Source organism: Corylus avellana, chromosome ca4 (assembly GCF_901000735.1).
Source record: "Corylus avellana chromosome ca4, CavTom2PMs-1.0".
In the NCBI taxonomy this organism is placed as follows: Eukaryota; Viridiplantae; Streptophyta; class Magnoliopsida; order Fagales; family Betulaceae; genus Corylus; species Corylus avellana.
In genome coordinates, this window is record NC_081544.1 from 35,588,395 (window position 1) to 35,612,038 (window position 23,644).

At 36.0% G+C, this 23,644-nt stretch overlaps 3 protein-coding genes across 3 annotated transcripts; 2 read left to right on the top strand and 1 right to left on the bottom strand.

Annotated features, from left to right (window-relative positions):
- The first annotated feature begins 307 nt into the window (after window positions 1-307).
- On the top strand, window positions 308-1,459 carry LOC132178485 (F-box/LRR-repeat protein At2g40920-like). Its single transcript, XM_059590913.1, has one exon. It carries the CDS (start codon window positions 308-310, stop codon window positions 1,457-1,459), a length of 1,152 nt encoding a protein of 383 aa, XP_059446896.1.
- Window positions 1,460-7,202: 5,743 nt separating this feature from the next.
- LOC132179921 (peroxiredoxin-2F, mitochondrial) lies at window positions 7,203-10,125 on the bottom strand. The gene is made up of 5 exons (XM_059592729.1): window positions 9,743-10,125; window positions 9,609-9,638; window positions 8,457-8,615; window positions 7,712-7,806; window positions 7,203-7,462 (listed from the first exon to the last, which is right to left on the bottom strand). The coding sequence occupies exons 1-5, from the start codon at window positions 9,965-9,967 to the stop codon at window positions 7,357-7,359; spliced, it is 615 nt and encodes a 204-aa protein (XP_059448712.1). The 5' UTR covers window positions 9,968-10,125; the 3' UTR covers window positions 7,203-7,356.
- Window positions 10,126-11,866: 1,741 nt separating this feature from the next.
- LOC132179286 (uncharacterized) lies at window positions 11,867-14,372 on the top strand. Its single transcript, XM_059591990.1, has 2 exons — window positions 11,867-11,900; window positions 12,048-14,372. Exon 2 carries the CDS (start codon window positions 12,757-12,759, stop codon window positions 14,170-14,172), a length of 1,416 nt encoding a protein of 471 aa, XP_059447973.1. The 5' UTR covers window positions 11,867-11,900; window positions 12,048-12,756; the 3' UTR covers window positions 14,173-14,372.
- Window positions 14,373-23,644: the final 9,272 nt, after the last annotated feature.

Below are 23,644 nucleotides of genomic sequence, written 5' to 3' on the forward strand. Positions count from 1 at the left end.
TTGTAGCCACGAAGAGATACATACATGCTCACTGCCTTTCGGCTACAAGTACAGACGCAATTCCCATTTCTCTCCCGTTCGTCTGGGATGATGTGCCAAAGAGTGGAGGAAGGAGATAAAATTGAAATGGGCTGAACGCAAATTTCAGAATGTCCAATGGGCTTGGATGTTGTTCTTGAAGAGAACCATATGCTTGATCCATGTACATATCTATCTATTATAAAAAGGGCAAAAGCCCTAACCATCACAAAATATTTTTCCCATCCATTCCACGCCGCCTAATAAAGACACATACTTGAGGCAAAACATGTCTCTCTGCTTGGGTCTGAGAAGGGTTTCCCAATCCTTCAACGCCCTAATACGCCACCGTTCCTTGGCCCATCGTCACTTCACCACTCAATCTTGCAGCCGCCGAGTCCTGTTCTTTGTCCGGAATTTGGGGAATGGATACTTCTACTCCGCAAAAATCCAAAAGGATGGCACCCTAGGCCCTGCCACTATGCTTCCCTCAGTCCCTTCCGAAATACTTCCCGAAATCTTGTCTTCAGAAAGTTATGTAACCAACGACAAGATCTTGTTTCTTTTGGGCTGGAAATTACACATCTATAGGCCCGATACCGGTGAGTACTCCACTCTTGCCGATCTTCCTCCTCGTCATCCCGCTTTGCATTATAAGTATTTCAATAGTGTCTACTACTTTGGGTTTGATGCTTTGTCCAACGAGCACGAGCACGAGCACAAGGTTCTCTTAGTTCAAAGCGTCTATTACGGAGAAGCCTTATGGAAAAGGCTTTTCTGGGTTTTCACGCGAGGCAGCGGATCATGGAGTCAGATACCAAAAATAGTTGGTTTTAGGGGTGACAGTGATCAAGTTGTTGCAAATGGCGCAATTCATTTTAATTATAATTCTTATGGTAGACGGCCAGAGAAATATATATTGGCTTTTGATATGGTGGATATGGTGGAGGGGCAACTTAGAAAGATACCGTATCCTCCTGATGATTCGTTCCATGGATATCTAACTCAATTTGGTGGACGTTTGGCTTTGAGGGGATATTATGACAGCGAGGAGGAGTACGACAAGTTGAAGTTATGGATATTGGAGGACTACAATAATCACAAGTGGGTTAAGCAAACAATTCATATGCCTTTTGGTTGGATGAGGTTTAACTATGTTCTTGCCTTAAACCTTAAAACCGGCGAGATGTTGCTACAATCAAAAGTTTCAGATCGGGGTTCATTAGATCGTAGTCGATACTTTCTCTATTACAATATGAAGACGGGAACTTTTAGGCGGGTTGAAGTCAACGGATTGCCCCGTTGGATCGAGTTATCGGATTGGATCCAGGTCAATGACAATGGTCCTTCTCCTCGAGTTGTCGTCAAGATTAATTTCGATGACGAGATGGAGGCAGAGGATAGGGCCAACTCAGCACCATGGACATCCTCATTCCTCTGAGTGCAAAACTGCTGCTTTTGTTGTTAAATGATTTTTTTTTTTTTTAAAAAAAAAATTTATCTCAAAATATTCTCCAATAAATATTATCATAATAAGCAATTTTCTTGGGACTATTGATAATCGAATATCCATGTTACTTTGAAGGTACTTTTTGTTCTAATACTTTGTTTTAATGCATTTGTAAACGGGGTAATCCGGTTACCAAAAAAAAAAAATTACTCCATTTGAGTGAGGATGGCGATCATTCTCTTTTTCACGTTGTCAATGTTAATTTCGATGATGAGATGGAGTTGAAAAGTCAAGCAGCAAGTGTAGATGATGACAAAAGGGATGAGGCTAATTCAGCACACTCATCCTCTGAGTGCAACCGCTGCTTCTGTTGTAAACTGAATTTATTTATTTTTATAAAAATCTCGAAATATTCTCCTAGAATATTATTATTTTATTTTAGGTATTGTTACGTAATAATTGCAAGGTTGCAATCTTTTTTCTTATAATAAATTGCAAAAAAAGATGCAGATGCCATAAGGCAAATCAATGAATGAAAACATAATTAATTATGGACTTGAGTACTCCTCAATGTCCGGTTGGAGCACTGGACAGGTAGAAGTCAACCAAATCATTCTTATCTAGCACACTGCAATTTATCTCTTCTATCACTTAGATGGTGGGAAAAACCTGGCTGCCAACAAATCGAGCAAGAACCTGTCGAACATGTTGTATCCTTTAGTCATGTGTCCTTGTGAAATTCAATCAAAGTTTATATTGGAATTTGTTTTTTTAGGTGATATGTGGTTGTTTTCTTTGTAGTGACTTAGTACAAATAGATATGCTTGGACAATTTTATTGTATTGTAACAGTAGTGATGATATAGATAGATGGAGTTAATCCTGTTTCTCTCGGGTATATTACCAAAATACCAAAAGGGTAATGATTATGATTTTTATTTGATATTAGAAGATAATCTAGAATAGAGAACAAATCCTTGAACGAATATTGTTTTGAAGGCACCAAACATGCATGGTTACAATGTTTGTAGACTAACGGAGAAAGTTGAACAAATGCTGAAACAAAAGAGAAAAAGAAAAAGAAAAAAATGAAATGATTGATATTGGAAAAGAGAGTGATAGAGCCTTGCCTTGATTTCTGAGCCTCGGCATTGAACCCTGAGGGCGTCACAGCCCATAGGACTGGGAATGGGCTACTTATCATGCCATAATAATATATGATGAAAGTTGTGTGCATTCGTTTTTTTTTTTCTATATTGGTTTGTTTTTTGTTTAATAATGTATGGAAAATAAAATAAAATTTAATCATGTGATTTCAATTTAATTTTTGAATTTTCAACAATTTCAGCAATAGATCCTTAGCTTTTCCTTTTCAAATAGGTCCCTCCATTAACTTACTTACCATCCAATTAATTAATTTAATGGTATGCCATAGAGAAACAACCTAGGCACCTAATTGTTGAAATTGAAAACCTAAAGGCTAAAGTAAAATCGCAATGAAAAACCTAAGAAGTAAATTTGATTTTTCCCATAATTGTCAATATGAATGAATATATTTGGTTAATTCACTTAATTGTGGTATATATGCCTGCTATATTTCAAATTTGAAAGACATTGATTTCTCTGAATTGTTGTAACTCTGATTAATGTTAACTAACACTAATCATGAGTTTGTGAACATTGAAGGAGATGATCTTGGATCAAGGATAAATTTTTTGAGATCTCTACCAATATTGTGTGAATGCCCGAATCTCATTCAGTTAATGGATAAAATTTTGGAAACTGCAAAAGATTTGAAGTTGGGTAAGGAGAATATGATTGCAAGGATTTTTTTCTTTGATCAATATGTCTCTAATCCCTATATTAATAGTTTTTCCGGTTGGGAGGAGAATTATGGGAGAATGCGTGAAAAGTATGAAAGGAATGGTTACGTGATGCCAAAGATTGTGTATTGGTCTAATCAACATTACGGGAATTGGGTCGAACAGCTTGAAAGTGACATAACCATAATAACAACATCAGAGGCAAAATTTAGAAATTTCTTGGAATGCAGCGAGACCATGAGTTTAATGGCTGAGATGGAATCGAAGATAGGCAATGAAGATTACTTGAAACTTGTGGTGCATGATTAACTCGTTTGTTTCTAAGTAACGTTTTTTTTTTTTTTAGAAATTGATTTTCCTATTTTTCGGTATTTAGTAGCACGGAAAATTGTGATCAAATAAAAAAACATTTTTAGTTGATTAGAAAAATCTTCCTCTAGATTTCCATATATACTATTTTTCAAGAATAGATTCAGGGCATATTGGTAGTTAACATTGCTTCATTGAAGGTTATCCATCGCTTATGATCCTAGCACGAGGGTGGGGTTAATGTTAACTTTTCACCTAATATTCTGAACAGGATTATTTTCAGTCCATTATGGGCTAGAGAATATTCAGTTCATAGCTAGAATTTCTTCTCAAAAATTTTATAGCTACAAATGGGACACATATCCCACTAATAAAAATAACAATAAAATATTATTTTAAATCAAAAAACAAATTAATAAAAAAGAAAAAAAGGAGGTGGCTGTCTACCACAAGGGGTGGCCGGCCACCCCCATTTTGGGTAGCCACCCCCAATGGCCGGCCAGGGGGTATCAAAACCACCTGCATAAACTATGGGGGTGGTTCGGCCACCCCCATCTTGCAAAAGGGGGGTGGCTGAACCCAAAGGGGACCAACCCCAAGGGCCAACCCTTTTATTTTTTTAATTTTTTTTTTTTTTATTAACTTGGCCCAAAGGGGGTGGCCGAGCCACCCCCAAGGCTCTTAGGGGTGGTTCAACCAGCCCCCTTCTGCAAGATGGGGTGGCCGAACCACCCCTTGGCCGGCCATTGGGGGTGGCTCAAGCCATCCCCTACCCAAAATAGGGGTGGCCGGCCCACCCCTTATGGTGGCTAGCCACCCCCTTCTTTTTTCTTAATTTATTATTATTATTTTTAATTAAAAATTATATTTTATTATTATTTTTATTAGTGAGATATGTGTCTTATTTTTAGCCATAAGATTTATGAGAAGAAATTATAATCATAAACTGGATATTCTCCAGTCTATAATGGACTGGAGAGAATTCTGTTCCCTAATATCCAATAATCAAATGAAACGTGATTAAGGTTGCAGGAAAAACAATTTTGTATATGTACCAAGGTAAAACAATTTTGGATTACTAGCTAACCTTCAGGCATTCATGCCTTACAGGATCGTAGATTCTATTTGTCTGCCTCTCGCTTCTTGTAATTGTCACCCAGGCTTCCAACTCTTCGAACTTTCAGATTCTGCTAATTAGAAGTTTTCCATACAATTAATTAAACAAGTACACAAACAATTCGACAGTACTAAAAGGAAGCGAAATTTATCGGACAAAGAAAATCTAAAGAATGAAAATTTGGTGTTTGTATTGGCTTTTGGATGAAGATTGTGGATATTGAGTTTCGTGGATTAGGGGAAATTTGGAGAAAAGAGACGAGGGAGAGACGGGAATTTTTTGCGAAAAAATTGAGAGAAAAGATTGTTGCAGAGATTGGGAAAAGAACAAAAAATACGTAATAAAATCCTTTATACTCCTCTTGGGGGCGAACCGTTACGGCCGGAGGCGATGCACGGTTTCGTCAACAGTAGTGATGGTGGGGAGACGCATGGAAATTAACGAAATGTTGCATGTCGTCACACATACACTTGTCATGCCTCCTAAAAAAATTTAAAAATTAAACTAATAATTAAAAATTATGGGGTAGCCGTAACCATCCCCAAAGGTCTTGGGATGACTCGGCCACCTCCGGAAGCTGAGCCATAATGGCCAAAATGGGGTGGCCGGGTCACCCCATTAATTTTTAATTTTTTTTTTTTTTATTTGTAAGTTTTATTTATTTATTAGGACATGTGGCATTTGTACGTAATGACACGTGTGATAGATATATTAAATTAATATTAAAAAAAAAAAAAAAACTTAAGCACTAAAAAAATAATAATTAACCCTTACATTTATTTTGGTTTGGGAGAACGTGGCACACCAGCGTGCACACACATGTAACATATCTATAAAACGCAAAAGCCCTAACAATAACAATCCCAAAATCTTTTTCCATCCTTTCCACGCCGCTTGACTACACAGACTTGTCCTACGCAGGCTAAGCATGTCTCTCTTGTTGGGTCTGAGAAGGGTTTCCCAATCCTTCAACACCCTACTACGACACCTTTCCTTGGCTCATCGTCCCTTCACCACTAAATCTCCCACCGGCCGAGTCCTTTTCTTTGCGCTTCGCACCCCACCGATGGAGCAATGCTTTTATCCTGATCCTTTCTTCCCTGCAATTGAATGTGGTGGGTACAAGACTTTGAATTGCAGAAGGAACTTGGGTCCGATGACATGCAGTACGACAAGTTGCAGATTTGGGTATTGGAGGACTGCAATAATCAAAAGTGGGTTCATAAAAATATTCATTTTCCTTTTGATTGGATGAGGTATAAGGACGTTCTTGCCTTCAACTATAACACTGGCGACATGTTCCTATGCTCGTGTCTACCGCCAGGATTCAGGAATGATGGATTACAAGAGAACGAATGCTTACTCTCTTATAATACGAAGACAGGGTCTTTCAGGGGGGCCGAACTCACCGGATTGCCCCATTGGTACTTTACTCAAGAAGACATCCTCAGTGCGCGGAATTGGGCCGAATTCATACAACTCAACAGTTCTTCTCAAGAATACAGCGAGGGGGGAATATGACCATCGCCGTATTTATGTCGCCGGCGTTACGTTCGATGATGAGATGGAGAGGCAGAAAAGTTTCGAACAAGTCAAGCAGCGCTAGAAACAATCATGCGCATTCTCTATTTTCATTCACTTTCGTTTGGAGGGGAATAAAGAAATTGGGAGGATAGAGAATAGTATAATTTTTCATTTATTTTTTAACATTTTGATAGTAAACATTGCTCAAATTTGGGGAACATAAGTAGAAAGCCGGGTGTGGGTACTCCTAAATTCCTATGTTCTTTCATCATATACGTAGGTGGTAGTTATAATGATCATAAGCTTTTTGAGAGCATGATGACGCGCGTTGTCATTCAAAATGAAATAGATGTGCCCTGTCATTAAGGAAATAACAACATTAGTTTACAGATTTCCAAGGGAATGAACGCTCAAATGGGGGATATATAAAGAGAATAAATAGGGACGAAAATCTTCAACAATTTGTGTACCTAGCTCTCAGTATTGGGGCTTTTCTCTCTTTTGGAATTTCTTGTTAAGATTTCCGCAATGAGGAGCATCTCTTTATATTGGATGCAGTGCAGTACCCGAATCTCAATCCCGGGTTTGCAGCTTCATGGAAGGGACAGCGGTGCATTTCATATTTGCCAAGATTGACTTGACACTTGTTATAAGAACACAATCGAGAGGCACATGGCAGGCATGGTGGTACAATTGGTGGGACATGTCACGACTGAACACAACTAGAAAGACAATGAAAAGGGGCACTCCTTGAATAAAACACAGGTAGAAGTTAGAACCCACCATCATCAGTGCAACATTCAATATAATATCAAACAAATGTCACACCATTTATCATTAATATGCTGCAAGCTTAAAACTACTTACAGTAAGTGGTAAAACAAATCTTGTTTTGCAGATAAAAACTTATGCAGGAGAACCCACCTCATATCCGATGAACAAGAATAAAAGCAAGCAGAAAATACATCCAAGATAACTCTGGAAATAACATTAGAAACGTAAGAGAATTATGAGCTACATTCACCAGTCCTCAGCGTGTATCATTGAAGTTACAGATATATAATTTTACAATGGATTTGAGTAGTCATCTGGGCCGCATACAAAACAATAGCAACTTCATATCTGCTTCAAGATGTGCTCTGCGCCAGAAACTTTAAAATCCGAGGGATTTTCCTCTACATTAAGAACCTTAACCTTTCCATCAACCACAAATGCGGACCATCTGCACCAGAACAACAGCATCATCTGAAAAGCTTGACAAACTATAGTGTAATACCCAGAAATCATTCTTGCCTAGCTTGAATTATATTTAGTGACTAACAAAGAAACAATCAATTATGTACAAGTTATGCAACCTCTACATGGTCCATGGATTTAACAAGGTCTAAGCCTCCAGAACCAGCTAGAATGACACCTTAGATCTCTAAGTCCACTCAATTCCAACAACAAAATAATGATACAATAGTTATACCTATGAGAACGAGGTCCAAGCAAAGCAGCAGATAGATCTTTCTCTAATCCCAAGCTCTTGTGGAAGCTTCCATCAAAGTCCCCATAAAATTCAATCTATAAAATCAAACATTATGAAAAATAAGTGATGTTGCTTTAAGGCACATCGGCACAGTTAGTTATTATTGCATCAAATGAAAAAGTAAACCAAAATATCACCATCTTAACAGAGTAGCAGCAACTGCAATATTCTATAAGACAGACTGCGGACCACAGTTTGTGAAAAGAAACTGAAAATTCATGTGTTCTCCGAGCCAATTAACCTCAAGCCATATTAGTAAGGTGATAGCACTGCTTTGCACAAGGAGAAAACATTAACTACAATTAGATATAAGTTAGGAGATTTGGTGGTTCATAAGTCATGTGGTCACCGAAGCTAAGGTAAGCCTTGCAAATAGCATATCAACAATTACATCAATGGATCATCCCCATTCAATAAGAAAGCTGGAGATTGCTCTCAAGGGGTAGCTCAATCGGCTGGGCACTACGCCTCATGAAACAAAGGTCATTAGTTCAAATCCCCTTCTCCATTCTCTCCCCTTATGTGGATATGTAAAAAATAAATAAAAATAAAAACCTGAAGATTAAGAAATTCACCAGATAAAGCCATTCAAACTCTCAAGTATTTAAAACAACAACAACAAAGAGAGTAGGAAAGTATAAAAACACCTAGCGGAAACAAGCAAGGGACTTCAAGGTAAACTTACAGCATCTTTTACTTGAAGTTTCTCTCCCCAGGCATTCAAGACATATGGATCATTAACGGCGACACAAATTACAGAATCAACCTTTTGAGCCCTAAATTTATCAATGCTATTCTTGTAACTAGGCACATGCTGCTGTGAACAAACTCCTGTGTATGCACCCTGTAATATGATAAATACAAAATTAGCAACTCCAGCGTCCCAAGAATAGCATTGATGAGGGTTCATCTCTATCTTAGACATAAAATAATAAGAATAAAATAATTTTTCACACAATTCCATTTCGTCAAAATCCAAAATTAGCAACTCCTGCCTCCCAAGAATACTTCTCAGACTCCAAGGAAGACGTAGTTGGTTATTTCACAAAAATAAAAAAATAAAATAAAAACTAAATAGTCGTTGCACGAGCCATTACAAATAAATGTTGAAAAGAAAACAAGGAATAAACTTAATCACGAGAGCTATGTTTGATTTACCGTTGTATGAAGTTTAAAGCCTTAGTTAATAGAATTACTTTATGATAATTGAGAAACTAATTTTGATCACTTTGCCCTTTACAAATGACTTCGGCTAATAAATAGCTTCCTGACTAACGCAATAAATCATAATTTTTTTTGTTGGACAAAGTAGCAGAGGTTCAAATTTTAAGGCAATGAAGTAGCGAGAATATATAAATGTTTGATTCTAATGACTATCATCGTTATATTGAAATTAATCCCGCACCATGAGGCTTCAAAATTTCTGTTCTTGTCGAATAATAACAGAAATTCCTAACAAATACAACAAATTCCAACAATGATCAAGCCATATGTTGCCCCCATATGTTTTCTGATTTTGTGAATAAATTCCTACAGTCCTCAAGATCAAATGTTCAAGATATCAAACACACCAATTCGAACAAGACACAAAGAAATTCGACCCATCAGGCTACTCATCCTTTCTTACATAAGAATCCATTGCGATGTGCCTCTTACACATATCATTTACAGCAATAAATCTCCTTTTATACGGATATCAAAATGTACCTAAACCAACTGCTAACAAAAATTATACCATCACTAGCATTCATTGTTTTTCAAAACAAAATTGGCTTAATGGGTGTTGAGCCAAAAACAAGCTAAACAAACACACTTGTAAATATAAAGAGTGACTTACAGGGAGTCCAAAGATGACCACTCTCTTGTCCTGAAATTGATATAAGGTAAAAAAAAAAAAAAAAAAAAAAAAAGAAGTCAATTTTAGTTCTGCAAAGTAGAAACGAAATGAGAAATGGAAATTCACAAACAAACCCTGAAAATGTCTTTGAGAGGAGTGGTGGCGAAGTTGGAGGACACGCCCTCGTCCCAGCTCCGAGCCTTCTGGAGAGAAACATCAGGCGCGGCCGCGACTATGTCAGTCCCCGCCTCCACCTTCGCCGCGAAGGCCCTGAACGGCGCCGCTGCGATTTGGAGACCTCCGGTCGCCATTGGCTTCACGGCGGAGCAGCTTGTTCGCCTGAGAATTGTGGACGCCATGGGATTGGATTCAGGGTGAACTCGGTTTGTTCTCACACTCAAGCTTGACTCGATCGCTTCGCTCTGGGTTTTGTTTTGTTCCGTTGAAGACGGTAGAGAATCCGAGGGTCGTGAGTCAAGACGAAGATGGTTTATTCAAGCCTTTCAAGGGTTGAAACGGCGCGTTCCGTTGTCAGGGTGACCAAGCTGTTCTGTGAGTCTGGTCTGCTTCGGATCGAATGGGCCTCAAGGAGTGTTGTTCGTATGGGCTTAAATTTGTGAGGTTACTTCACAACAGGCCTCGGGGGAAAGATTCAACCGTTTTTTCTTTTTTCTTTTATTTGAGTTTTAAAAAAATTAAAAATTACATATCACAATTATGAAATATGTGTTATTACAAAATTAAATAATGTGAATAATTTTTCAATTTCAACATCCTGTACTGTCAACAATAACTATATATATATATATATATATATATATATAATTTTTTTTTTCAAACGGAATACACATTTCACAAACTAATCGAAGTCTTAATATTTAAATTTGTGTAATACTAAACAAAAATGTTCTAGTATTTTTGGTTGTTTGGTCAATCAAAAATTACAACTATAAAATACAACATTCTTTAGTTTCTTAAGAAATCTCCATTAAAAATAGGACAAAATTTAAGTAAGGTGGAATTTATACTTATGTGCACCAAAAAAAAAAATCGTATGGGCTTAAAACATGTTAAAATTTACTTTTTTTTTTTTTTCTATCAATTGAATGTTTGGATAATATTAGCATATAATTGCAGTTTTATGGACAAATTACCAATAAGGACATTTGTTTATAACCATAAAATAACTAAAATTGTCTATAAGCCTATATTTTTAACACTTTTGGAAACAATAGACTCTAATGGGTAGCTCAATTGGTTAGGGATCATGCTTCATGAAGCAGAGGTCATTAATTCGAATCACATTTCTCTCCTCTTGTGTGAACATGTTAAAAAAAAAACACTTTCATAAACAATGACTTAAAATTTGACATTAACTTTGAGTTTTATACCTAAGCAATGGTATCTTATTATCTTGCCATATTACTTGTTTTTATATGCATTTATGTTTTTGTATTTTTTTTTATGTTCTTTTTGTATTTTTTTTTTTAATTTCTTGAGACAGATTTCAAACAGGCATATAACAAAGAAGAGAAGTTTTTAACATATTTTATGTAGGTATTTTTGGAATTTTTGTTCACAACCACTCAAAATTTGGTAATTATTGCACCAAATATTTGTTATTTAAAATCGTGATTTTTCTGTAAATTCACACATTTTCAAATAAGTATGAAATCGTTATTTTACTTTAAATTTGTACATTTTCAAATAAGTATAGTTGCTTATAAAAATCGTGGATTTGTTTCCAATTTTAGATTATATGTTTTTAACGTTTTGCAATTTCTTTAAGGTTATAAATTATTCTTACAAAATTCCAATTTCGGATCCTACTACAATTAAAAAACAACTTACCGTTAAAGAAAAACAATTAATTAACCTAAACGCGTACGTTCCTTGGCGGTTGTCTCTCCTCCTTTAGAACATCTTTTTAGCAGCCGCCCGGAGATCTCCCTCCGGACTCCGAACTGTCCACTTTTTCTTTCCCACTGTAGAGCCACACTCTATTGTTTGCTGCGAGAATTGCCAGGTACGAGGTGTAGCTGATTGACATGTATAAAAGGTTGAGAATTTGTTGGTTTGATTGTTCATGCGATCATTATAAATTCTCCCATATTACTTAGCCGGAGAAGGATGTTTAGTATGGGAAGGGATTCATTCTTGTTATTTTCCTCGGTCTGTTTTTTTTTTTTTTTTGTTTTGGTGGTTGTGGTCGGCTTTTGGTTATAACCCCTGAATCTGAGATTTGGTTCTTTTTGGAGATTCAAGAATCAAGCCTGTAGTGAATTCCACCTGGTATTTTGGATCCCTTCCTCTTTCTCTCTAAAGTTATTCATTCAGAATTTTGCATCGTTGGAATTGTTCATACTTTTTATAGACTAGCATTTTCCTTCTCCTTCGTATCCAATTCTTTAAAACTTACACCGGGTCTTTGTGGTGTAGTAATATGAGTGGCCTTGGATTTCAACTCTTTCGCTTGTCCATTAGAAGGAGTCGAACTGGAGCTTCTACAGCCGGTTGGAATATTGGTTTAAGATATATTTGTTGTGACCCATCAATGGGGCGGGGTGTTAATCGTGCAAGCTCGGAAGAATTTGGCCTTTCTCCATTTCGGCTACTTGGGCCTTCAGAAGTCCCTCCTTCCACATTTACTGTGAATTCATATCTAGATGATCATACTCAAGACCCTATCCGTGACAGAATCAACAACTGGAGTGAGCGGTACGACCACTGGGTCCTATCCCCAACCTGAGTGAGCCGTACGGCCCCGGGGGTCCAGAAGAAGGAAGTCCGTGTCTATTTTTTTGGAGAAACTTTATATATAAGCAAAGGTTTTATACTTTCTGCAAGAAAGATAAATCACCAGATCTTCTGCAATACTATTTGGAGTTGTCCTGGAGTCACTGTGCCCAAACCACTCTCAAACTCATTTGCCTCTTGAGGAGGACCGGTCTTTTTAGTAAACAATGCAGAGAGGATTTCTACACAGCAGCTATATATATGGCTCCACCGATACCACTCTGAAACATTAGCATACAACGTGGGGGCATTTTCCAAATTTGGGTGTTTAAAAGACTTGCTGGAAATTCTCTACCGGATTCTCAATGGGCTACGAGTTCGGCTCATCCAAATTGTGAGGAGGTATAAGGTTATGAAGGAGCGACAGAGAGCAAAGATGATAGTGCAAAGACAGCTACTCCATATAATTAGGCTGAAGAAAATGAATTCTAAGGAAATACAGATAAGGACTAGAAAGCAACAAAAGAGATTGGTGGCAAAGATAATGAAGCCTAAAGTAGTGCAGGAAAGGAGCGTCACACATTCGAGAAATGAGAAAAGAATTACGATGGCAAAGAAGGCCATTGAGAGGTGCAACCATGATCCAAAATACCGTTACTTACACAACCAGATTGCCAATCTTTTTGCGAAGCTACTTAAGGCTGACCTCGAGTACTTGATTTCTGGCCAAATGGCAAAAATCAGTCTGGCTTCAAAATGGTGCCCTTCTCTTGACTCATCTTATGATCGTTCAACTTTATTTTGTGAGAGTGTTGCAAGGAAGCTTTTTCCATATGATTCTTGTCCTGAATACAGAGAGCTTGATGAGGCCCATTATGCTTATAGAATTCGAAATCGATTACAGAAAGAAGTCTTGGTCCCGCTACGCCGAGCCCTAGGCTTGCCAGAAATTTACATGAGTGCCCGCCAGTGGAACTTGCTTCAATATGATCGGATTGCATCTAATGCCATGAAAATTTACGAGAGATTGTTCTATAAACACGATCGCGATGGGATTTTGCACCACCTGCAAAATGTGCAGTTCCCTAAACTCTCAAAAACAAGTACCAAAGAATTGTACCCTCATGAGATATTAGGGCTCTTAGGTTGTGATTGTGGTCATGAAGTTGCTGACCTGCAATGGAAAAGAATGATAGATACCTACTTTAGCAAAGGAAAATTTGTAAACTGCATTTCAGTAGTTGATGCTACCCTATTTTGCAGGGGAATTGATTGTACAGAAAGATTTTGCCTAGCATTTTTACTGATGACATCTGAACTCTGTGCAAGTCCATGGAGGGGAAAGGTCTTGACATACAGTAACAATCCTGCGTTTGTGAACATTGAAGGTGATGATCTTGCATCAAGGATAAGTTTTTTGAGTTCTCTACCAATGTGTAAATGCCCGAAGCTCGAACAGTTGTTGGATAAAATTTTGGAAACTGCAATAGATTTGAAATTGAGTAAGGAGAATATGATTGAAAGGATTTTCTTTTTTGATCATTTTTGTAATGGTTTTGGCGGTTGGGTGGAGATTTATGAGAGAATGCGTGAAAAGTACGAAAGGAATGGGTATGTGATGCCAAAGTTTGTTCATTGGAATCACCACGATCGACCCACACTGACGCATGAAGACTATTTCTCGGTTAAGGGTGACTTAACAGAAATAATAGCAACAGAGTCAAGTTTTAGAAATTTCTTGGAGAGCAACGGGACCTTGAGTCCAATGGTTGTGATGGAATCGAAGATATGCAGTGAAGATTACTTAAAATTTGTGGTGCGTGATTAAGTTTTTGTTATTTTCTTTATGATAAACCTTTAGCTTAAGGAATTATGGTTAAGTTAGTGTGAGCAGGTAATAGGTAGTACTGTTAATGGTTTAGTCTCACATACCCATTATTGTTAGAAGATCTCTTTACGTGCATTTATTTTTAGTTGAGTGGACTACATAAAAATATTGAAGGCTGGCCATTTATGATTTGATTTTTACGTCCATTTTTTTCTTAGTTAATTTAAAGAGAATTTCTGGTGAAATAACTATTTTTCAGCTAAAATACAATTAGAAAGCTACTTTTTTAAAGCCCCTCAAAATGGACTCTTTAAACATTTTTTTACTCCAATATTCTTTCATCATGGGTGGGCTTTATTCTTATGAAAAACATCCTTATGGGACATCCATTTTGGAGGACAGCAACAATTTCAAGTCTAATAGCCTGCCAAAATTTTGAAAAATGACTGATCATCATATAATTCAGCAAGAAGCAAATTAACTAAAAAATATGAGCTTAAAAATAATGCTGACAAACCCTCTATGATCATCCGAAAGCTGTTTTTGGTTCTTGATATTTTTTGCTTACCAGAGAAGTACGAATCCTCCTAAACAAAAGATTGATCATCATCCTCATCTTTGGTTGGAGCTCTCCCCAACAGCTCTCTCCCGTGGATCTGGAACATTGCCATGCCATGTATCTTTTTTATTCACTTGGGTATTCAATTTCAAGAGCTATCAAAGTCAAAGGTCTTGAGTTTGAACTTTAATTCTGTTAAATGATCTTCATTCAAATTAAATATTTCACATGTTGGGTCTTATCTATTAAAATGGAGTTTGAGCTCACATGTGAAGGAAAATGTTATAGTAATGATTAAGTAATTAAATTTATTTAAAAACCATGTCTCATCCTCAATAGGTCCTTTAACGACCGATCGTTTTCTGACTCCTCTTTCTCTCCACCATTTTCTACAATTGATTTGCAAGCATACATTCATCGAATAGCACGGATTTGTTCCCGTCCGCTTTCACCTTAGTTGGTACAACTTCAGTACACACTTCAAACAAAATTTTGCCAACTTTGTCTTTTGATAATAAACCTTTTTTCTTGGATGATTCCTTAGTTGACAACATGAAAGGACACATGACTAAAGGATACAACACGTTCGACAGGTTCTTGCTCGATTCTTTGGCAGCCAGGTTTTTTCCACCATCTGAGTGATAGAAGAGATCAATTGCAGTGTGCTAGATAAGAATGATTTGGTCGAATTCTACCTGTCCAGTGCTCCAACCGGACATTGAGGAGTACTCAAGTCCATAATTAATTATGTTTTCATTCATTGATTTGCCTTATGGCATGTGCATCTTTTTTTGCAATTTATTCTAAGAAAAAAGATTGCAACCTTGCAATTATTACGTAACAATACCTAAAATAAAAAGATAATATTATAGGAGAATTTTTCAAGATTTTTATAAAAATAAAAATAAAAATAAAAATAAATAAATTCAGTTTACAACAGAATCAGCGGTTGCACTCAAGATGATGAGTGTGCTGAATAGCCTGAATTAGCCTCATCCCTTTTGTCATTATCAACACGTGCTGCTTGACTTTTCAGCTCCATCTCATCATCGAAATTAACGTCGACGACATGAAAAAGATAATGATCGTCGTCCTCGCTCAAATGGAGTAATTTTATTTATTTTTTAACCGGATTACCCCGTTTACAAATGCATTAAAACAAAGTATTAGAAAAAAAAGTACCTTCAAAGTAACATGGATATTCGATTATCAATAGTCCCAAGAAAATTGCTTATTATGATAATATTTATTGGAGAATATTTTGAGATAAATTTTTTTTTTTTTTTTTTTAAAAAAAAATCATTTAACAACAAAAGCAGCAGTTTTGCACTCAGAGGAATGAGGATGTCCATGGTGCTGAATTGGCCCTATCCTCTGCCTCCATCTCGTCATCGAAATTAATCTTGACGACAACTTGACGATAAGGAGTATTGTCATTGTCATCCGATAACTCGATCCAACGGGGCAATCCGTTGACTTCAACCCGCCTAAAAGTTCCCATCTTCATATTGTAATAGAGAAAGTATCGACTACGATCTAATGAACCCCGATCTGAAACCTTTGGTTGTAGCAACATCTCGCCGGTTTTAAGGTTTAAGGCAAGAACATGGTTAAACCTCATCCAACCAAAAGGCATATGAATTGTTTGCTTAACCCACTTGTGATTATTGTAGTCCTCCAATATCCATAACTTCAACTTGTCATACTTCTCCTCCCTGTCATAATATCCCCCTCAAACTCAAAGCCAAACGTCCACCAAATTGAGTTAGATATCCATGGAACGAATCTTCAGAAGGATACGGTATCTTTCTAATTAATTTGGCCCTCCACCATATCCACCATATCAAAAGCCAATATATATTTCTCTGGCCGTCTACCATAAGAATTATAATTAAAATGAATTGCGCCATTTGCAACAACTTGATTACTGTCGCCCCTAAAACTAACTATTTTTGGTATCTGACTTCATGATCCGCTGCCTCGCGTGAAAACCCAGAAAAGCCTTTTCCATAAGGCTTTTCCGTGATAGACGCTTTGAACTAAGAGAACCTTGTGCTCGTGCTCGTTGGACAAAGTATCAAACCCAAAGTAGTAGACATTATTGAAATACTCATAATGCAAAGCGGGAGGAAGAGGAGGAAGATCGGCAAGAGTGGAGTACTCACCGGTAACGGGCCTATAGATGTGTAATTTCCAGCCCAAGCGAAACAAGATCTTGTCGTTGGTTACATAACTTTCTGAAGAGAAGATTTTGGGAATTATTTCGGAAGGGACTGAGGGAAGCATAGTGGCAGGGCCTACCGGCCTAGGGTGCCATCCTTTTGGATTTTTGCGGAGTAGAAGTATCCATTCCCCAAATTCTGGACAAAGAACAGGACTCGGCGGCTGCAAGATTGAGTGGTGAAGTGACGATTGGCCAAGGAACGGTCGCGTATTAGGGCGTTGAAGGATTGGGAAACCCTTCTCAGACTCAAGCACAAAGACATGTTTTGCCTGCGTGCACTACTACTGCAAGTATGTGTCTTTAATCTTTAGGGAAAATTATAGTTTACCTCCTTAAAGTTCACAGCGTTTTTCAATTCGAATATCAAAGTTTCAATTTTTGCAATTCACCCCCTCAAAGTTTCAAATTTTTGCAATTTGACCAATTATATCCAAAACTTCCTATATTGCCCATAATTTTTATTTTTTTATTTTTTATAAAAAATAATTAAAAATAAAATTCGGGATGGCTTTTGGCCATCTGGCCATTTTTGCAACTTCAAATTTTTTTTGCATTAAAAATAAAAAATAAAAATCATGGGCAATATGAGAATTTTGGAATAATATTGGTCGAATTGCAAAAAAATTGAAACTTTATGGGGGTGAATTGTAAAAATTAAAACTTTGATATTCGAATTGAAAAATGCTGTCAACTTTAAAGGGATAAACTGTAATTTTTCCTAATATTTATTAGGCGCCGTGAAATGGATGGGAAAAATATTTTGTGATGGTGAGGGCTTTTGCCCTTTTTGTAATAGATAGGTATGCACATGGATCAAGCATATGGTTCTCTTTAAGAACAACATCCAAGCCCATTGGACATTCTGAAATTTGCGTTCAGCCCATTTCAATTTTATCTCCTTCTTCCACTCTTTAGCACATCGTCCCAGAAGCACGGGAGAGAAATGGGAATTGCGTCTGTACTTGTAGTCGAAAGGCCGTGAGCACGTATCTCTTCGTGGTTACAAGAAGTCCAAAACAGTTTTGGGTTCTATATGGTAGGGCCTGCTAAAAGGCCCGACAGCCGACTACTGAAAATACGACGACTTGGGCACCCACTTCTACGTGTTAACGTAAAATTCTATTTTTATAGAAAACCTCAAAAAGTAATGCTAAAATTTTTTCTTGTATTCTTTTAAAAATAAATGTGATTTTTTTAAATTAAAGTAGACTTATGATTGATTATTATTAAGTTTTAATTAAATACAGTTATTAGATAAAGAAATCAAACAAGAACAATCTTAACTGCTAAAGAGAAAAATTGGGTTATTTTTGCATTACTGTTCCATAACAAAAGCTCATTAAACTAACCTCGAAAGCGAAAGGAATATCTTGATTTCCAACATAAATAAGACATTGTAAATATGGACACTATAACAAACTTACATAATAAGAAAGCCCATTTGCTCAAAATAAAATGAAAGCCCATAAAATTAATCATTACAGTGCTCCATAACTACCCAAACAGCCCTCGCTCAAGGATGTCTGAAAGATTAGTTTTATATACATAATTGGGGAGAGTGGATTTTGGGATTCTTTTTGTACAATTAGGTTGAATTTTACTAAAATTTGGATCACTCAGGAGGGATCTACAAAAAGCCCATATTTGTTTGGGCTTGTGGGTTTTATATAGACCTTCTCATAATATATTGTCCAAAATTAATTACTAGAAATCTCAGTTCATTTAATAGAGGTAGATTGGAATCTCTAACAATATTGAAACTGTGTGCAAAATCTAGGTGGCATATGCATGACAGTATTTGGAGACGGCTAACTATTGTCTGTGAGAACAAAATAAAATGTGCCATAGTGGCGTGGGATTACGCTGGATCAGCATGGTGGGTTTGAGTTTAGTTGGGAACTTCCATGCTTTTTTGTATCTAGATGAGGGTCATTTTTCTCATAAGAAGTTAATTTAGGAGGACAATGTGATGCTGCATTATCTCTTTGTAAGAAACCTGATATATGATTCGACCTGAAACTGAAAGATCAATGTTGTAAACAAGAAATGAAGATTTATAAGAGTAGTTTAGCATTGTAATTGTGATATATGCTATCATGGTTTTCCTCTCAACTTTTTATGGAGGCACTGGGTAGAAGTTGAAGTGTTCCACAACTTAGAAAACCTTGGGTGGAAAATTTAATGATTAACGTGGTAGAATCTTGGAATAGTGCTTGCTGGTGTGATTGATTTATAGTAGTATGGACTATTTTAGAGGAGCATTTTCTGGTATTACAGGGTCATAGACAGGAAGAGGGTATAGTAGTTTAGTAGTATATCATGTTTGATGTGTTACGGACTTCTTTCAAGTGTTATATTGTAGATAGTATACTTCAATTCAATGGATTACATTGGAAAAGATTTGGAATTTATGCTAATGTCGGGATGGGGTTTGTAATGCCATAGCAAGTAGTTTGGCTATCCTGCAAACTGAATAGAAACAAACCTAGCTTACAGTCCTGAATTATGCTGCCATGAATCTCTTTAACATCCATATTAAGTTTGTTTTCATGGTGGAGTTAAGAACAAGGGTCATCTGCTGAAACATTCTTAATGAATATGTCTTAATTTATTGGCAATAAGTTTTTTAGCAATTAACTAGGTTGCAAGTCCAATGATTGAGGCAGCGGCCTGTTTAGAGAACATCTTTAAGCTTGTCTCGAGATAATAGGTTCATATTATGGTTATTACAGGTTGCATCTGAATCCCACAAAGAAAAAAGAAAAAAGAAATAGCATATGTTCTAATTTTGCTTTCTTACTTTAATCTTCAGTCCCTAGGCTTGATGAGATATCTGTGTTGGAAATAATTTTGGATGGTGCACAAATTCTCATTAATATAAAATCATTGCAATCTAAAAATTAACAATAAAATAAATAAAATACAAGAGATGAAAAGTAGAGTATGGAAAGATCTCACAATGTGCTATAGAATCACGCAAGAGCGTTGTCCTTAAAGGTTGATTCGTGCCTCCCGGAGTGTATAACTCGGTGCGATCGGATCCTTTGACACGCAACCTCCCAGGATTAGACTATAGCGTCTACCTTCGTTAAGGACGCACTTCCAATAACGAAGACTAGTAGAACAACCCTTTGATCTTCTTAAAAAAAAACCGCAAAGAGAAAATAGAAATTGAATAGAATAGAATTCTATGCAATTGATCTTCTAAAATAGGACAAAACTCTTTTATAAAGAAAATGAGTTTGCCTTTCTTTCTTTCTTGTTGCAAGCTCACTCTACCATGGGATTGTGGATGTTTTCTTTTCTTTTTATAATGTCCAAATGGTCATAACACCAAAAACGGTAAAACATTTGTTAATAACAAAATGGTCAAACTACAATAAAATTTGTTAAAGACTAACAGTCAAAACGGTAAAAATCAATTAAAACTAATTTTTATTTAATAACTCATAACCAAGTAATAAATACAAACGGTCATAAAAGTTATATTTCATAACCAAGTAATAAACACTAACGGTCATAAAAGTTATATCTTATAACCAAGTAATAAATACAAACGGTTATAAATCAAAATGGTTAAAGATGATTTTTATTTCTCATAAAAACCTTTAAGAAGATATTATCAAATGATAAAACATTTCCAAATGACTTAAAATGAATGTTTGTAACAAATATTACAACAATCTGATCCTTAATGTAGAGAGATTTTTTTAACAACTTGATCATCTTATTGCATGATGGATTCATTTTACTCCAAAAGTTTGCATCAATTAAGCTGCTAATGTAAACAAGTTCCTGAGTTTTGTCATGTTCTTCAAAACGTAGTGTGCCCATTTCAAAGTAATATAGATCATTCATGAAGTATAAATTTCTGATGTGTTGCTTGACAGCTTATCAAGAACTAAACAAATTAAAAAAATATTCTTCTAACATCATGTTTTCATGTTTTAAACAGGGTCGAGTGAGGCAAAAACTGTCATCAAGAGGCAAATACAAGTTTCAAGTTGTATAACAGTTGTTTCAAGGGAGCCGGTCTCTCTCTCTTTCTCAAAGATGCAGATATATTTACACACAAAATAGATATCAGTGAAATTTCTTATCTCTTTAGAAGAAAATGACCAAATGCTTTCAGTGAAATTTCTTCTCTTTAGATATTCAGAGGTTCTCCAATCTGCATAATGACCATATGCTTTCAGGTTAAAATTTCATAAAATTTCTAATACAATAAATAGAATAGAGTAGCTTCTAACCTACCGTAATTGCCATGTCATGATCTTTGTCTTTTTTCAACTAGTTCCCAAGGTTTATTTCATCAATCTTCTCTAGATCTGAAAACAGATTTTATAAATTATAAGTTGATAAAAAAATTTTATGACCAACCAAAAAAAATTACTATTACCTTCTTTAAATTCCTCGTGATTCACCCTCTCCGTCACCCAATTGCAGCTTCTGATTACACTAACATCAAATTTGCCATCACTAAAACCCCACCTTCCCACCTCCAAGCAGCTTGCTAGAAGCTCAACCTTCGCTTTAGGCCGTAGCTTAGACCACTCTTTCTAGGAGTAATTGTACAATTGAACGACTAACCTTAATGTGAGCTCCTCCTGATATTTAATGAAACAATGAAAAAGTAAGAGAACTTATTAATCTTCACACAAACAGAAAATTATTTTAAACAAGAAACATACCGGTGTGGGCCAAATCGGTAATGGGAAGGGTATGTTGCAGAATGCTTCCAAATTGAATAACAGTTGATTAAATCTAGTAATGTAAAAAATTGTCATTAAATTATAGTCAATTCATTATAATTTACTTTAAATGGTTTCAAATTAAAAATAATTACCTCACATCAGCATCAGAGAGGTCCCGCTTTTTGAAATTCTTGCCGTCCTGCTTTTTGAGTTTTTTGCCGTAGCCGTCCTGCTTTTCGAGTTTCTTGCCGTAGTGTACTCCCACTGCATTTATTGAAAAGTTGACATGGCTTGACGGTTGTGATAAGAATCAGTAAAGACCACATTTATTTGGAAAATTGTGTTCCTCGTGGGTTTAAGGAAATACTGATAAATGAAGATGGTCGTTGGCCATTAAGTTTAGAATTATCTCCAAAAGTTGAGGATCAGAAACTGGTAGTTGCGACTGCAAAAGAATTTTTTGCCATGTTCTCTCTCTAAATAATAAAATACAAAAGAATTTTTAATTGCAAAAGAACCTGGGTCCCCTAAATAATAAAATGCGATGTTATATATCAGTTCAATAACTAACATAATTTTTTTTTTTAATCACCAAGTGTTAGAATAAACTTGTAAGGAAATTGTAATAAATTACTATTAAAATATTAAAAAAATGATAGAAATTTCTTCCAAGCTGGTTTGAGAAATCGAGATCTTGAGATATTAAATCTTGAGATCTCGAGATCTCAAGAACTTCTAGAAATTATGCGGAAAAGCCCTATATCATCAATCAAGATACCTTTCAAACTAACTTACATAGAATTTCTCATATATATATATATATATATATATATATATGAGAAATTGAAAATAATCAAAATATTTGAAATGCTTACCTGCTCTCTGAGTATTGCACCGAGAGCCTATTGTATTTGACGGGTACTGGATTAAAATTGAAAATAAGTTAAATCATTCAAATTGACTAAAATATATATCTCATGCTAAATCATAGATTACCTATAACCTGTTCCACTATTTTTTTTCCCCCTTCCATATTTCAATGATAAAACACTTTAGCTCCTCTTTTGTAATGCGTTCGAACAAAACTAATGAAAAACAGAAAAAAACAAAAAAATAAAACAAAAAAACAAAAAAATAAAACAAAACAAAACAAAACAAAACAATGAGAATAATTATTAGTGTAGTACTAACTCTGTGAACATCAAAACTAAATATTGATATTGATTTAAACCTGTTTTCCACTTGACCGGTACTTCCATATTTGGTGGGCAGTAGAATGATTGATGGTCTATTAATGGCATAATTACTAGAACATCCATCATCTCCGTCACCCTCTTTGTAGTTCTCGAGAAAGCCCCATATTATCAATCAAGATGCCTGTCAACCCAACTGGCATAGAATTTCTCATATATATATATCATGCTCCGTGATATGGATGTCAGGCAAATCTTGACACTTCTTTGGATTTGGCCAACCTTTTAATCGTAGAATTCTTGTACGGTTGCAAGAAAGTCTGCAGGCGAATTTAACTCTCGAGTTACATGCATATATTTCCAACCAAATGTTGTTGATATTGGATACGCATGGTATGTCTACCTCACCGTATCAACATCCAATTTGATCTCCGAATGTTCCTCCTCAAATCTCTTATGTTCATCCGCTGATTTCTTTGCATCTTGTATTAACTCAATGACGTACTTTGCATCTATCACAAAGCACATATCCTTGTACCCTTCTGCAAAGCATATTTTCAGGCTTTTCATTATCCCTATCGCTTCAATAGCTAGACTGCTATTAGTACTTGTCCTCTCACAACTTAACCTAAGTCCTATTGGAAGGCCATCCCCATCTCTAGTAATTATACCGAATCTAGCCAAATCGTCGTTAGGCTTGATGGACGCATCACTATGGGTGGAAAAACTGATTTGATTTGGTAGAGTTGTATGCTATTATTTTAGGGACTGTATTTATCGGAAAGAAATCTAATTAATTTTC